Source organism: Eupeodes corollae, chromosome 3 (assembly GCF_945859685.1).
Source record: "Eupeodes corollae chromosome 3, idEupCoro1.1, whole genome shotgun sequence".
Lineage (NCBI taxonomy): Eukaryota > Metazoa > Arthropoda > Insecta > Diptera > Syrphidae > Eupeodes > Eupeodes corollae.
The window spans coordinates 82,555,191-82,567,437 of record NC_079149.1 but is presented as its reverse complement, the minus strand read 5'-3'; the positions used below and the strand labels follow the sequence as shown (position 1 = coordinate 82,567,437).

The following is a 12,247-nucleotide window of genomic DNA, read 5'->3' as shown; positions in this document are numbered from 1 at the left end:
TTGATTATGTGTATAATATTTTTAATATGATTTTTTTAGTTTTCTTTTATATACATGAAATTATTTACCAATCTTGTTATTCATAGGAAAACATTGCAATCAAATTCTTATGAACTATTTGAAGTAGATTTATTAAAACTTATAATAATGTACTTAATAAAATGATCTTTCTTAGTATCTAGACTGTTTTCAGTAAGTTAAAAAAAAATTAAAACAAAGACCAATGCTTTCAATGCAAAAATAAAAAAGGCACTATAAAAATAATTTATTTGCCCTTAGAAGTCTAGATTTACTGGGGTTCAGTTTACATTTGAGCTGCTGTATTAAGTCAAAAATTTTTAAAGCCGGTCCAACTTTCATTCCCAGTAAAGTAATAATTTCGTCCTTTGATAAATGCAACAAAAGTCTTCCATCGATTTTGTTCCGACTGAACACGTCACAGTGGGCAATGCAATCGTTAACTCGAAGGAATTGTGAAACATCGTATACATTCCATGTCTCTGGCATAAGTTCCCCGCTGGCTTGGCTGCACATTGGATCTTGTGCAAGATCAATTAGACGTGGAATGTATTTGCTATTTGATACAGTTGAATTCTACCCGAACAAAATTAAAATATAGATATAAAACATTTTTAAACAATTTTAAACTTTACCCCTATGTAACTTGTTGCTTTACGCTCGATTGGTGGGGCTGGGGAGTTTGAATTTTGATTTATATTCAAAGCAATTTCATTTGTAGAGATGTTGCTTCTTTCACTGAGTTCTGGTGATATAGGTAAAGGTGTTGATCGATTTGAATGTCTTAACTCATCATCTTCTAATTCCTCCTCGTCCACTTCGTCATCATAATACAATGGTTCTGATTTCATTTCAAGTTTAATGCCCAAGCGTTCAGATGAAAAGTTTCTATCCCCACACTGATTATCCTGTGCTTCTCTTTTAATATTGACTGGTCGGGTAAAGTTTTTACCACCTACACAGAAAAATATGTATTTATGATTAATTAATTTAAAAAATGAATTTTCGCTAACCGAAAGAATTGTCTGGCTTACAAATCTTTTTTCTTTTTTTCTTGTGTTTTGTTTTAACAGGCATTTTCAAAGTTATCTTTGAATGCATTGGTGGACCTTCCAATTTGTGATTGACTAAAACACACCATCCTACAGGGTAAACGTCAGGAGACTCGCAATCAAGCCACTGGTCATATTCATCTGTCCAACCATCAAAATGTATTTTAAGTAAACGTCCAACGACTCTGGCAACTGTTGCAACGCATACCAATCGTGGATCCATCAAGTCAGCGCATTCCAAGCTCATACCAAGCTAAAAATTGAATAGTTGTAAAATGTGTTAAGTTTTTATTTGTATTTAAAATTACTTCAAATCCATGATTTGGTACAATGCGATGGAACAAATGTTCTCCAGCTGCTATACTCTGCGTTTCCTTTAGGTATGTAGTCCAACTAAATGTGTTGGGGTCATATCCATTTGGAGGAGTTAGACATATGCTATGAGTTTCGCAAAAACCAACTGGAAAAATACTCGGAGATTTTTCATGATAACAGAACCTGCAATTAATGTTAACACTTTTTAGTATAGTTTGATAGTTATTAAGCTTAAACATAAAAACAGGTAAAACACAAACTTCTTCACCTTGCCATCGCTGTCTTTACTTTTTCAACTTTAAGCTCAATTTTATTAATTAAAGGGAAATGAATGTAATGTTATGAAGGTTGTAACTGACTTAACCAACATTTAGACCAAGTTTCCTATTAAGCATGTACGATCATTTTGAACCCAAATAAAATGGCTAAATTATCCTTTCTATACAAAAAATGGGATACAATTCTGTACAAAATTGAGAGTCGAATTACTATCACATGTTGGAGAGAAGATTGGGAGGCGGAAAAAATCCCAATAGTACACAACACTGAGTTTTCGAAGCATTTAATTCGGCTTTTTATTCCCTATTAGACAATGTTATAAAGACCAAAAATAAATGATCTTAAAAGTAAAGTAGCGGAGACAAGACGGAACCCTGGGGCACACCCGCGTTTATTTTGTGGATATAAGATTTGGACAAATGATATTTTCCAACCTGTCCGAAAGAGCCCTGTAGAAAAAGACAGGATAGGACAACGGTTTTGCCAACGTTGCAGAAAAACTCTTCAGAACAATAGCTTAGCCAGCGGAATTGTGTATGTCGAGATCTGTAAGTACCCTAGCAACTGTACGTGTGCGAAAGAAGATTTGTAACATAGAATGATTTAGAGGGAGTCATGTCACTTAGTGGTAGCATTGAATTAAAAGCAAACTTTGCTGCAAGCTAATAGTCTTTATCAATTCAGACCAAACATTTGTACTCCTTTGTAGTATTTTTTGTCATCATTTCTGGTCATGCAAAAATTGTATATGGAACGAAATAGCACATCATGAAAAGAAATAAAAGAAGCGACGTCTGGGCAAACATCAATTAACTAAATCTGCAAAGTTTGTGGAGAATTTTAATTGGGGAAATTTTGGAGACAATTGACAATACAAAACAGAGAAGAATGTAAAGAAAAATAGCTATGGTTGGAGGGAGACATTAAAGAGACATTTTTTGTTTATTTATTTATGTATAAAACAATAATTAAAACAAATACCAATAAGCCAAATAGCAATTCAAATTTAAATTTTGTAATTTTGCCAATAAATAGAACAAAAATACGTCGAAATACCTATTTTCAAAACAGAAAGAAAGTAGGTACAATGTTTTCGTTTTTCTTAGGTATATATCATCTACATATATATTATATCAAATGAAAGTAGAAATTATTATTATTGAGATAAAAAGAATACGCTATCAATATGTAAGTATATCTAAAAAGAAGATAAATTAAAGTCAATGGTGGATCCAGGGGGTTGTAGGGGTGACGAAACAACGCCTCTTGAAGATTTTTTTTTATTATTTTCGTAGAAATTCCCTTTAGTTCAAAACTTATAATATTGCCGTAATAGATTTCACCCCCTTTTTATTTGTAATTATTTATTTTGTGTATATAAAAACAAAGTTTATATTTTACTGCTTTAAACTTTGTTGCTAAAGGAACTACTTTTAACTGAGGACTGAAAATCCAATCGCGCCGCCCAAAATCATAAACTTTTGAGCAATGGACGATCCAGAGAAAAGCCATATGATTTGATTTCCTATTAACACTGGAGTGCACGCGTGGTCTACTATAGTAGAGTTTTCTTTATAGCTTAACAGTTTTTTTTTATTAGTATTAGATTTGAAATACTTTACACTCCAACCTAAAATTCATAAATTATGGTTATTAAATGTTTAAGGCTAATTGAACATTATGCAAAAATATTTATTTCATTTATATGTTTTTAACATAAAAGTTATTAACATTATTAAATGGTCTACCACAGTAGGCCACTCGTGCATTGGTGTATAAAAATAGGGCTCGTGTACTCCAGTGTTAAATACAAAAACTTTTAGATTTTAAAGATTAAAGAAATGTAATTTTTTAAGTAAATTTGCTTTGGAAGCTCTAGAACTATGAATTCGAACTCGAATTTTAAGAATATAAATGTCCCAAAAACAGCAAAAGCGACACTTTCGTTAAACTAATGTCAAATTGAAAAATATAATAAACGTTTAATATCTTTAAATTTAATATAAAACGTTTTCGACATCCGTTAGTCAAAAAAAAAGAAAGAATTTAAGATTTTGAAATCAAACTATCATATGCAAAATATTGTTGGTAATTTATAAAAAATCTTTTAGAAAGAAAGAATATTTTGTAAAAGGTTTAAGAAAGAAAAATTGACAACCGGGTTGTTAAATTATCAGTTTGGTTCGCATTATTATTTTTATTATTATTTTAGTTATAATTATTAACTTCCAATAATAAGTTGTTTTATCGGCCCAGAATGTCTTAATGCAAATAAGAATAACGCTTTCGACACATGGACCAATTTTTGGAAAAAGTAAATTGACTTCGACTCTAATATCTTGGCCAAAATGAAGATACTGGCTTCAAACTATGTAATTGTAAAATTGGTAAAATGTATAAAAGAACTAATTGACACCTTTTCTCAACAAAACAACAGAGTTGAAAGAAACTATTGTCTTCAAATTTAATTTATTTAATACAAGAAACAGTTGGTAACATTTCTTAAAATTTTTAGAAACACCTATAGTTTTTTCTATGTATATGTACTTACCTATAGTACTTTACAATTGTGTCAACAATGTAGACAATTATGTCGGCAATGAAGAAAATGGGAAAAAATGTAGAGCATTTTATATGGCATACCAAACTATCATATTGGAAATCTTTTAGCCAAGACTTAATGGACAAAAATATTAATGCCAAGGTTGCTTTGATTTTAAAAGAGTTCAAACAAGATATTAAGAGTTACATCGAGCTTCTTGATCCAGTCTGCTCATTAAGGTGTCAAACGGTTGATTGTTCTGCTGGAGAAGCAGTTCATCTTTGATTGTGTTTAAACTTCCAGATAGATTTAAGGCACAACACGAAACATCTTTGAAATCGCGCCTGGATATGACTCTAAACAAATATCTCAGCTTTTTGTTTACACCCTCAACTTGATAATTTGAAAATCTTTTAATAGAAAAATCAACTTTTTTTAAAATTCTTTATAAAAAAGATATTAAAATACCAATAATTGGTTTTTGGAATATGGGTTCAATAAAACATCCAAATCTGGCGAATTTTGCAAAAAATGTATTCTAATTCCAGCCTCTTCCGCTCAAATCGAAAGAGTTTTTTCAAGCTTGTCGTATGTCCATGTCGAGAAACTGCTTGACTTTTGAACGATTGAAGAAACTCCTTTAACTTTATTATTCATTAAGAATCGAGGATAATCAATATAATTGTTTTGATGAAGACGTCGAAGGCGAAAATGAATAAGGCTTCTCATTGTATTTATGAAATACATAAGCATTTACGTTTTTTTGTTTATATGATTAAGAAGAGAAAAAAAGTTGAATAATTAAAATAAAATTGATTGATTGTCTACATTGACATGTAGACAATGATGAATTGTCTACGTTGAGTTGTCTACACATAAACAATCGTGTAGTCTACATTTTTTGTCTACATAGGAGTACTATAGTTTTCATATAGAAAGAATTATTCCTTTAGGTCTTTCTTGCTTGTTTGAACATTTTTCGGTTTTCCCCAGTGGGGTTGGATTTATAAATCTAGAAACTTACATCCTTGATTCTAATAATAACCTATTTACCGCTAGAATCAAGCCATACATTTTCTTTGGGTTTGATAGATTTTACACTTTTCAGGATAAAATTACTCATTTCACTAAGAATTAAGTTGTAACCATATCTGCGCTGGCATAGTAGTCAGTTAAAGTTCTTGAATAAGTCGTTGAGATCGTCCCAGTTGGCTTTCTCATTTTGTCAAACGAGTCTCGTAGGGGTGTTCTCTTTAACTGGTTTTTCTTGGCATGAGACATTTGCAGATATGACTATGATCATTGATCGCTTATTCATTAGGATCAAACAAATCTAAAATGTTGGCAGACCAACGTCGGAAATCCGAGATGCTCATTACTGCACTATTGTTTATTAATACTTGTTTTTTTTGGTTCTATTGATTTGAAGTAAAAGGGAACACCTTTAAATAACAAACTTTAGAAGAATTCGCTGTGTGGTTTATTTTTAAATAAAATAATAATTTCAAGACATTTGTAAGATTTTCTCATTGATTTTCTTTTCAGAGTTCTGGAGATGATCCTTAATAAAACCGATTGACATCTTTATTATTAGTGTTTTTAAATTGATCGCGCCAAAAACACTACAAGTAGGCAATGTTGAGCCTCTTCGATTATTTAAATTAATTGTTCGAGGTGATGATGAAAATTTGAGTTTTTCATATAAAAAATTAACTACATATTTTGAATTGAAATTAATTTGCAGGTTTACCAAATGTGTGATAAGAACAATTAACCTACATTTTACTTGGGTTTGCTTATTAAATTATTGTAACTTTATAAATGAGAACTGTTTGTTATAATCGGAGCTACCAATGTCTTAAGGGGCTTATTCCATGTGATGGGTTCAAAAAATCTTCTTTTTCTTTTTAAATTGCTAGTTTAATATGTCTACAATATCAAAATTCGAAGTCGTTTTAAAGATACGACTTAAAAAGGATAAAACAAATAAAGGAATCGGTGGAAAAGAACCAGGCAAACTTACTGATAAAGTTATTCAGGAAATCTTTAATGAAGGTTTTGAAGGTATTTTGAAAGTAATATCGGTTATGGGATGCCCTATAGGCCGCGAAGCCCATACTTATGTATGTTGAGAAACGTGATGAAAAGCGAATCTCACGTTCTGAGCGGCCGTTAAACAAGCTAGAATTAATTCAAGAGCTGAACAATCTGCTTTGAAAGATTTTCAAGAAGAAGAGGAAGAAATACCCTATGGACCAGGCATCGCCGATTGAAAGGTAAGTCGATATTTTCATAGTTAAGAGGACTTGAAACTTTAATGAATTTTTCTCAAAACTGTGTTTTTTAAACTTTCCTCCAGCGTATCTCAAAGACGGTTTGACCGAATTACTTCAAATTTGATGGGTTGGATTCAGCACATGTAAACGCATGGAATGAATTATCGACAAGCAAAAATTAAAAAAAAAAACGATTTGTTTATAGCAAAAAAAACGCAAAATTCGCGACGTTTTTTTTTAAATGTCTCCCAAAAGTCCAATTTTTTTATATATTCATTTGATGATAGTTCAATCCATGCATTTGGATCACAGATTAAAACGCCGTTCACTTTTTTTGTTTAAGATAAGCCAATCAGATGGAATCGTGCAGGAAGTGCGAGACCATTTTTTTTAGGTGGAGTTGTTAACACCGTTGTAACTCGTTTACAATATTCTTAATTTAACTTTTACATTTATACTGTCGAACTATGTTCTTAAATGATAATAAACTTAAAAAAGTTGTATCTATTTACTGGTCGTACAAAAATTAATCCTACAAATTCCTTAAAATACATGCCGTCACATGGGATGACCCCCTTAAACAACATGAGACTTGTCACATTAGGTTTTGCTAGACGAACTCGAATTTTTGTATAGTTGATTTTAGTTTATTTAAATTAATATACAAATAATTAATTCTGCGCTATACACTTTATTATTTGAGGTAATTGTACCTAACAACATTTTTGTTTCTCCGAAAACTTTGTTTTAATAGAATTTATAGAAAAAAAAGAAATTTATAACTTATGCTTAAAATTCCAAAAGTTTTAATTTTGAACGTATACAAATCTTTTCAACTTGAGGATACAAACTATAGAAACAAAATATATAAAGACCAAAAATTGTAATAAATCAGAAATAATGTGTTTAAACTTACCAATCAGATCCCGTTGCATCTGGCTGATATGAATCAATTCTTATCATCATATAACCGAATTTAAGAACTGCCATAACAGTTGCAGCACATATAGCTGAAAGGTTCAAAGGATCAACGGCTTCTAGTTTCATGCCTTCAATGAAACCATTCTTTTTCCCATCGATATAGTATTCCTCAAATGTAAAATTCATTTTGAATAACTCTATCGTTGCATCATCATCATGCACTTCAATCATTTGTTCCCGCCCAGCTAGGGAAAAATTAAACTATTTAATTAAATTCAAGCGCCATTTTCAAAAAAATTACCCAACATCCGCTCTAAATAGTCCTGAGGAGCAGCTAAATTATGACCAACTGTAGTTGCCCAACCAACTGGATGTATAATGGGCGAATCTTCGTGGCACCAAAAACCATCGTCTGAATCAAAATACTTAACAAACAGACGTTTTCCGACAATTTTGTTCACGGTAGCCAATTTGACCTGTGATATTTTGTCCTTATCCACGCATTCTAAATTCAGACCGAGACGGAACCGCGAGTTCATACTGTCGCTTATTTTATTGTAAAAACTTGAGGGTAACGTTCTTGCCCCAGATAGTCTCTCGACTAAAAAGTCTTTCCAGTCACTGTACTTGCTTTCTATTGTTCGAGGAGGTATTAAAGGTTTGCCACGAGTAGCACACCATCCAACCGAATGAACTTCTGAAGAACAAAGATTTACCCAAAAGTCATGTGAGGGTTCATCAAAACCTAGGAAAAAAAAAAATTATGTAAAATTTAAGAATGTCTTTAAAATATCTATTTACCTTCATAACGCATTAATGCTTTGTACCCACATATATTCAAAATAGTGGCTACCCAAAAAGAGTGAGGCGTTTGACCCGGCTGCACTACTTCTTGGCTGTCGCAGTCTGTGTTCTCGACCTCCACTTTCATGTCGATACCAATATTGTCCCACACATCGTATCCAGGAGCATGCGGGAAACAAGTTACTGGTGCTACATAAAAATCTGACTGCGATAATCTTTGCGTCCAATCGTACGAATGTAAGGGATCACCCTGTCTCCGACGTACACTGCAAATCCTTTCACTTTGCGGACATGGTGAAGGAAGACGTTCGTATTTTGGTATTTGAGGCAAATCATTTTGAGGAATTGCATCCCGGTACATGAAATTCTTCTGATTCAGATTTTCATCGCTATCGACTTGTGCTGCAATTTCGTCTGGTACATCCATTAGTTCATTATCGTTCAAATTTGTCAAAGATTGATTTGTAATTTTGAATCGATAATTTGAATTTGGACTTTTTATATGAGATACACGTAGAGCTAATTCAATGTCAGAACGTTGGTGATTTATCGAATTTATGAGGCTTTCGTCAGATAGTGAAGCCGTTGTAGCCGAAGCTAATGTTGTTGTTGGTATAGTTACTGAACCAGTTGATCCAATCATTTTGTTACAAACCAGAGAAAATAACTCACCCCTTGCACAAGACATACTGCAGAATCTTCTAGATTTGGTGTAAAAAGTGTGTTTCACCCCTATAGCTCCACAACGTTCACAGACAGCTTAAAAAAGAAATAAAAAATATTATTCTAAAAAACAGAATGTAGCTAGAGTTTGAGCAGAATGTACACTAATTGTTTCAATAACATAAATCTTTTCCGTCACTTCTATAGCATAATTGAGTTATCATAACACAAGAGTTAGTTTCAGTAGTGATATAATTCTTAAGTAAATAACTTCCTTTTATAAAATGTTAATAAATACATTCATACATACATACATTTATGTTTCGCTTAAAGTTGTTTTATATCTGCTATGGTCGACAAAATTACATTCGAAATTAATTCATTGTCATCCAAAATGTTCAAGATTGCAATTCTTAATTTTTTAAGTAGAAGAATATAAACAAAGAATTTTTTTTGAGCTACTTAAAGCCGTTAAAAAACAAAAATATATTTCCGATAATCTTATGAACAATTGAAAGTTTTCAAAAACAACACAATAATATCCACTTTAAAAATGTGCAAGTGTGAGCATTAGGAAAATATAAGGTTTTCAAGGAAGGTGTCGGATTTGGTTTTGAATTATTGATTGCGATGACACGAAAAGATAGTCTGAGGCAAGCCATTCCATATTCGCGTAGTACGGCTAAAAACGAATCAATGTACACCATAGTGCGGCCGAAGTTGGACTTGGTAAATTACGAGGGGCGTTCAATATGTTCTCGGTATCGGGGTGAAGCTGTAGTTATATATATAAATTGACTTATTTATCAAGTAATACTATTATTTTAGTGCATTCATGTAAAATTTCATATAAATGTGATTATTATTTACCGTTAAATCTCTATTTAAACAGAATCATAATGGCAACTGAGACGATGATGGTGAAAATTGAGCACCGCGCTGTAATTAAATTTCTCACTAAGCAAGGAAAAAGTCAAAAAACTATTCATGAAGAAATGGTGGCAGTTTACCAGGGTTCCGCACCTTCATTATCAACTGTGCAAAAGTGGTCAAGTGAGTTCAAGAGAGGCAGAGAGAGCATTGAAGACGACCCCCGCTCCGGCGCCCCGGCTAGTGCTTGTACGGGAGAAAGCATCAAAGAAGTCGAAAAACTTGTTCTCGAGGATGCTCGAATAAAGGTGAAAATGATGGCAGAGATCACCAAGCTTTCGACTGGTACCATTTACACCATCCTTCATGACCATCTTAACCTTTCAAAGGTCAGTGCAAGGTGGGTGCCACGAATGCTCACAGCGCCTCAGCTTTTGGAGATGTGTAATGAGAACGCGGACGGTGTTATGAATCGGATTGTTACTGGGGACAAAACATGGGTTCACCACTATGACCCTGAAAGCAAACAAGAGTCTATGCAGTGGCATAAAAAAGGAACAGACCCCCAAGAAGTTCAAAGTCACTCCGTCTGCCGGGAAGCTCATGGCCACAGTTTTTTGGGACTCAAAGGGAATCTTACTCATTGAGTACAAAAAAAAGGTGAAACCATCAACGCCAAATCCTACGCTTCCACTTTGCATAATTTGCGGGAGGAAATTTAAAAGAAAAGACGGGGTAAACTCGCAGCGGGTGTGTTGCTTCTTCATGACAACGCTCCTGTTTACACGGCGCGAGTTTCCAAGGCTGCTGTGCGAGATTATGGTTTTGAAGAAATTCAACATCCACCCTATAGTCCAGACCTTGCCCCTAGTGATTACTTCCTGTTTCCAGATTTGAAAAATGTCTTCGTGGAAAAAAGATTTTCGGATGATGAAAAACTCAAGTCGGCAATAAATAGGTATTTTGCAGGGAAAGAGGAAACTTATTTTTTTGAGGGTTTAAAAAAGCTTATCACAATGTAACAAATGCATTGATGTTAGGGGAGATTATATTGAAAAATAAAAACAATTTAAATTGAATTCGCATTTTCCTTCATATCGATACCGAGAATATATTGAACGCCCCTCGTATTAGGGGAGGAATGCATTTCATCTATTATTCTAGTGTAGTCAGTAAACCTTTGATGGGGAAGGTTGCCCCTGTGTTGTGCGTCTCCATTGTGTCTGTGCTCGTCTTTTTTCTTTTAATTTTTTGTTAATCGTGTCGTGGAGCAGTTTTTTTTTCACCAAACTTTACATACAGTTAAAAAAAATAGTTTATTAAAGAAACAACAAAAAAAACAATAATTTAGCAAAGCAATACATAATTTCACATTACAATTAACAAGTGGTCCTAAAATAAAACAACAATATAAGCCAGAAATTACACCACCCAAGAAAACCCAATGCTGTCTTGTATCGCTAAAGCGAGATATACACCCCTTTCCATTATCCATGGATGGCACTTGCATCGAGGAGAGTGAACATCTCGATATTCTCGGTATGTGTATCACCAACCACTTCTTGTGGAACGATCAAATACGCGATGTCGCAGAGAATGCCGCAAGGTGTTTAGGTTTTCTTAGACGAAGCAAGAAATGTTTCACACCTTCTGATCTGGCTGTTATCTACAAGACTTATATACGTCCAAAGCTTGAGTTAACTCCCATATCTGGGCTGGTGCTCCTGCAACTTACTTAAGCCTCTTGGATAGTATTGAACGTAGGGCATTTAAATTGATAGGTGATAATATCATCAAAAGTTCATTTACTTCGCTTGAACATCGTCGTAAGGTTCATTGTCTCACTCTTTTTTACCGTTATTTTAACGGTTTATGCTCTAGTGAAATAGCCAGCTGCAATCCTCCCCTTAAACAATTCAACCGTAATACTCGCGCATCTAGGAATGCTCATCAGTATACCCTCGAGTCCAACCTCAGCCGTACTATCAAAAACAGAGATTCGTTCTTTAGCCGTACTACGCGAATGTGGAATGTCTTACCACACTCTGTCTTTCCTAGTCATTGCAATATTCAGGAATTCAAAACCAATGTGCACTGACATCTCCTCTTAAACCCTCTCTCCTTTTCCTAGTGCTCCACTGTGCCTCTGCATAATAAGGGTAGTAATATTCCCTTGAGTGTGTGCTTATAATAAAAAAAAAATAAAGCATAGTTCATTAAAATAACGGTTAAAAAGGTTGAGGCGAGAAACATTCCCACGATGTTAGAATGACTAGTTAAGTTAGTGATTTTATTGTCACGAAAAAATGTATGAACTATTTAGTGTTCAAACCCCTCATCAAATCGCAAAACTGGCCCGGAATGTTGTCCGTCTCCAACATGGTAAACCTGCTCGAAGGACCACACACTCTCTAATAATTAAATTGTTTAATTAGAGTCGAGATAAAAACGTGACCGAAAAAAAATCGTTTAAACTGTTCTTTGAACACTGTCCTAGAGGTTTCCAT

The 12,247-nt window shown here is 33.6% G+C and overlaps 1 protein-coding gene across 3 annotated transcripts in view; it reads right to left on the bottom strand.

The window, feature by feature from the left end:
* Positions 1-12,247, bottom strand: part of LOC129949581 (polycomb protein Sfmbt) — a 31,086-nt gene continuing 18,839 nt past the window's right edge. For 2 of the 3 annotated variants that reach the window (XM_056061130.1, XM_056061132.1), the window contains 7 exons: positions 8,205-8,966; positions 7,705-8,148; positions 7,399-7,648; positions 1,379-1,568; positions 1,032-1,323; positions 654-973; positions 1-594 (listed from right to left, as the gene is read on the bottom strand). In XM_056061130.1, the coding sequence (XP_055917105.1) occupies positions 253-594; positions 654-973; positions 1,032-1,323; positions 1,379-1,568; positions 7,399-7,648; positions 7,705-8,148; positions 8,205-8,966 (2,600 nt within the window). In that variant the 3' untranslated portion in view covers positions 1-252. The remainder of the gene's footprint in view (positions 595-653; positions 974-1,031; positions 1,324-1,378; positions 1,569-7,398; positions 7,649-7,704; positions 8,149-8,204; positions 8,967-12,247) is intronic. The other variant, XM_056061131.1, reaches the window with a different exon arrangement.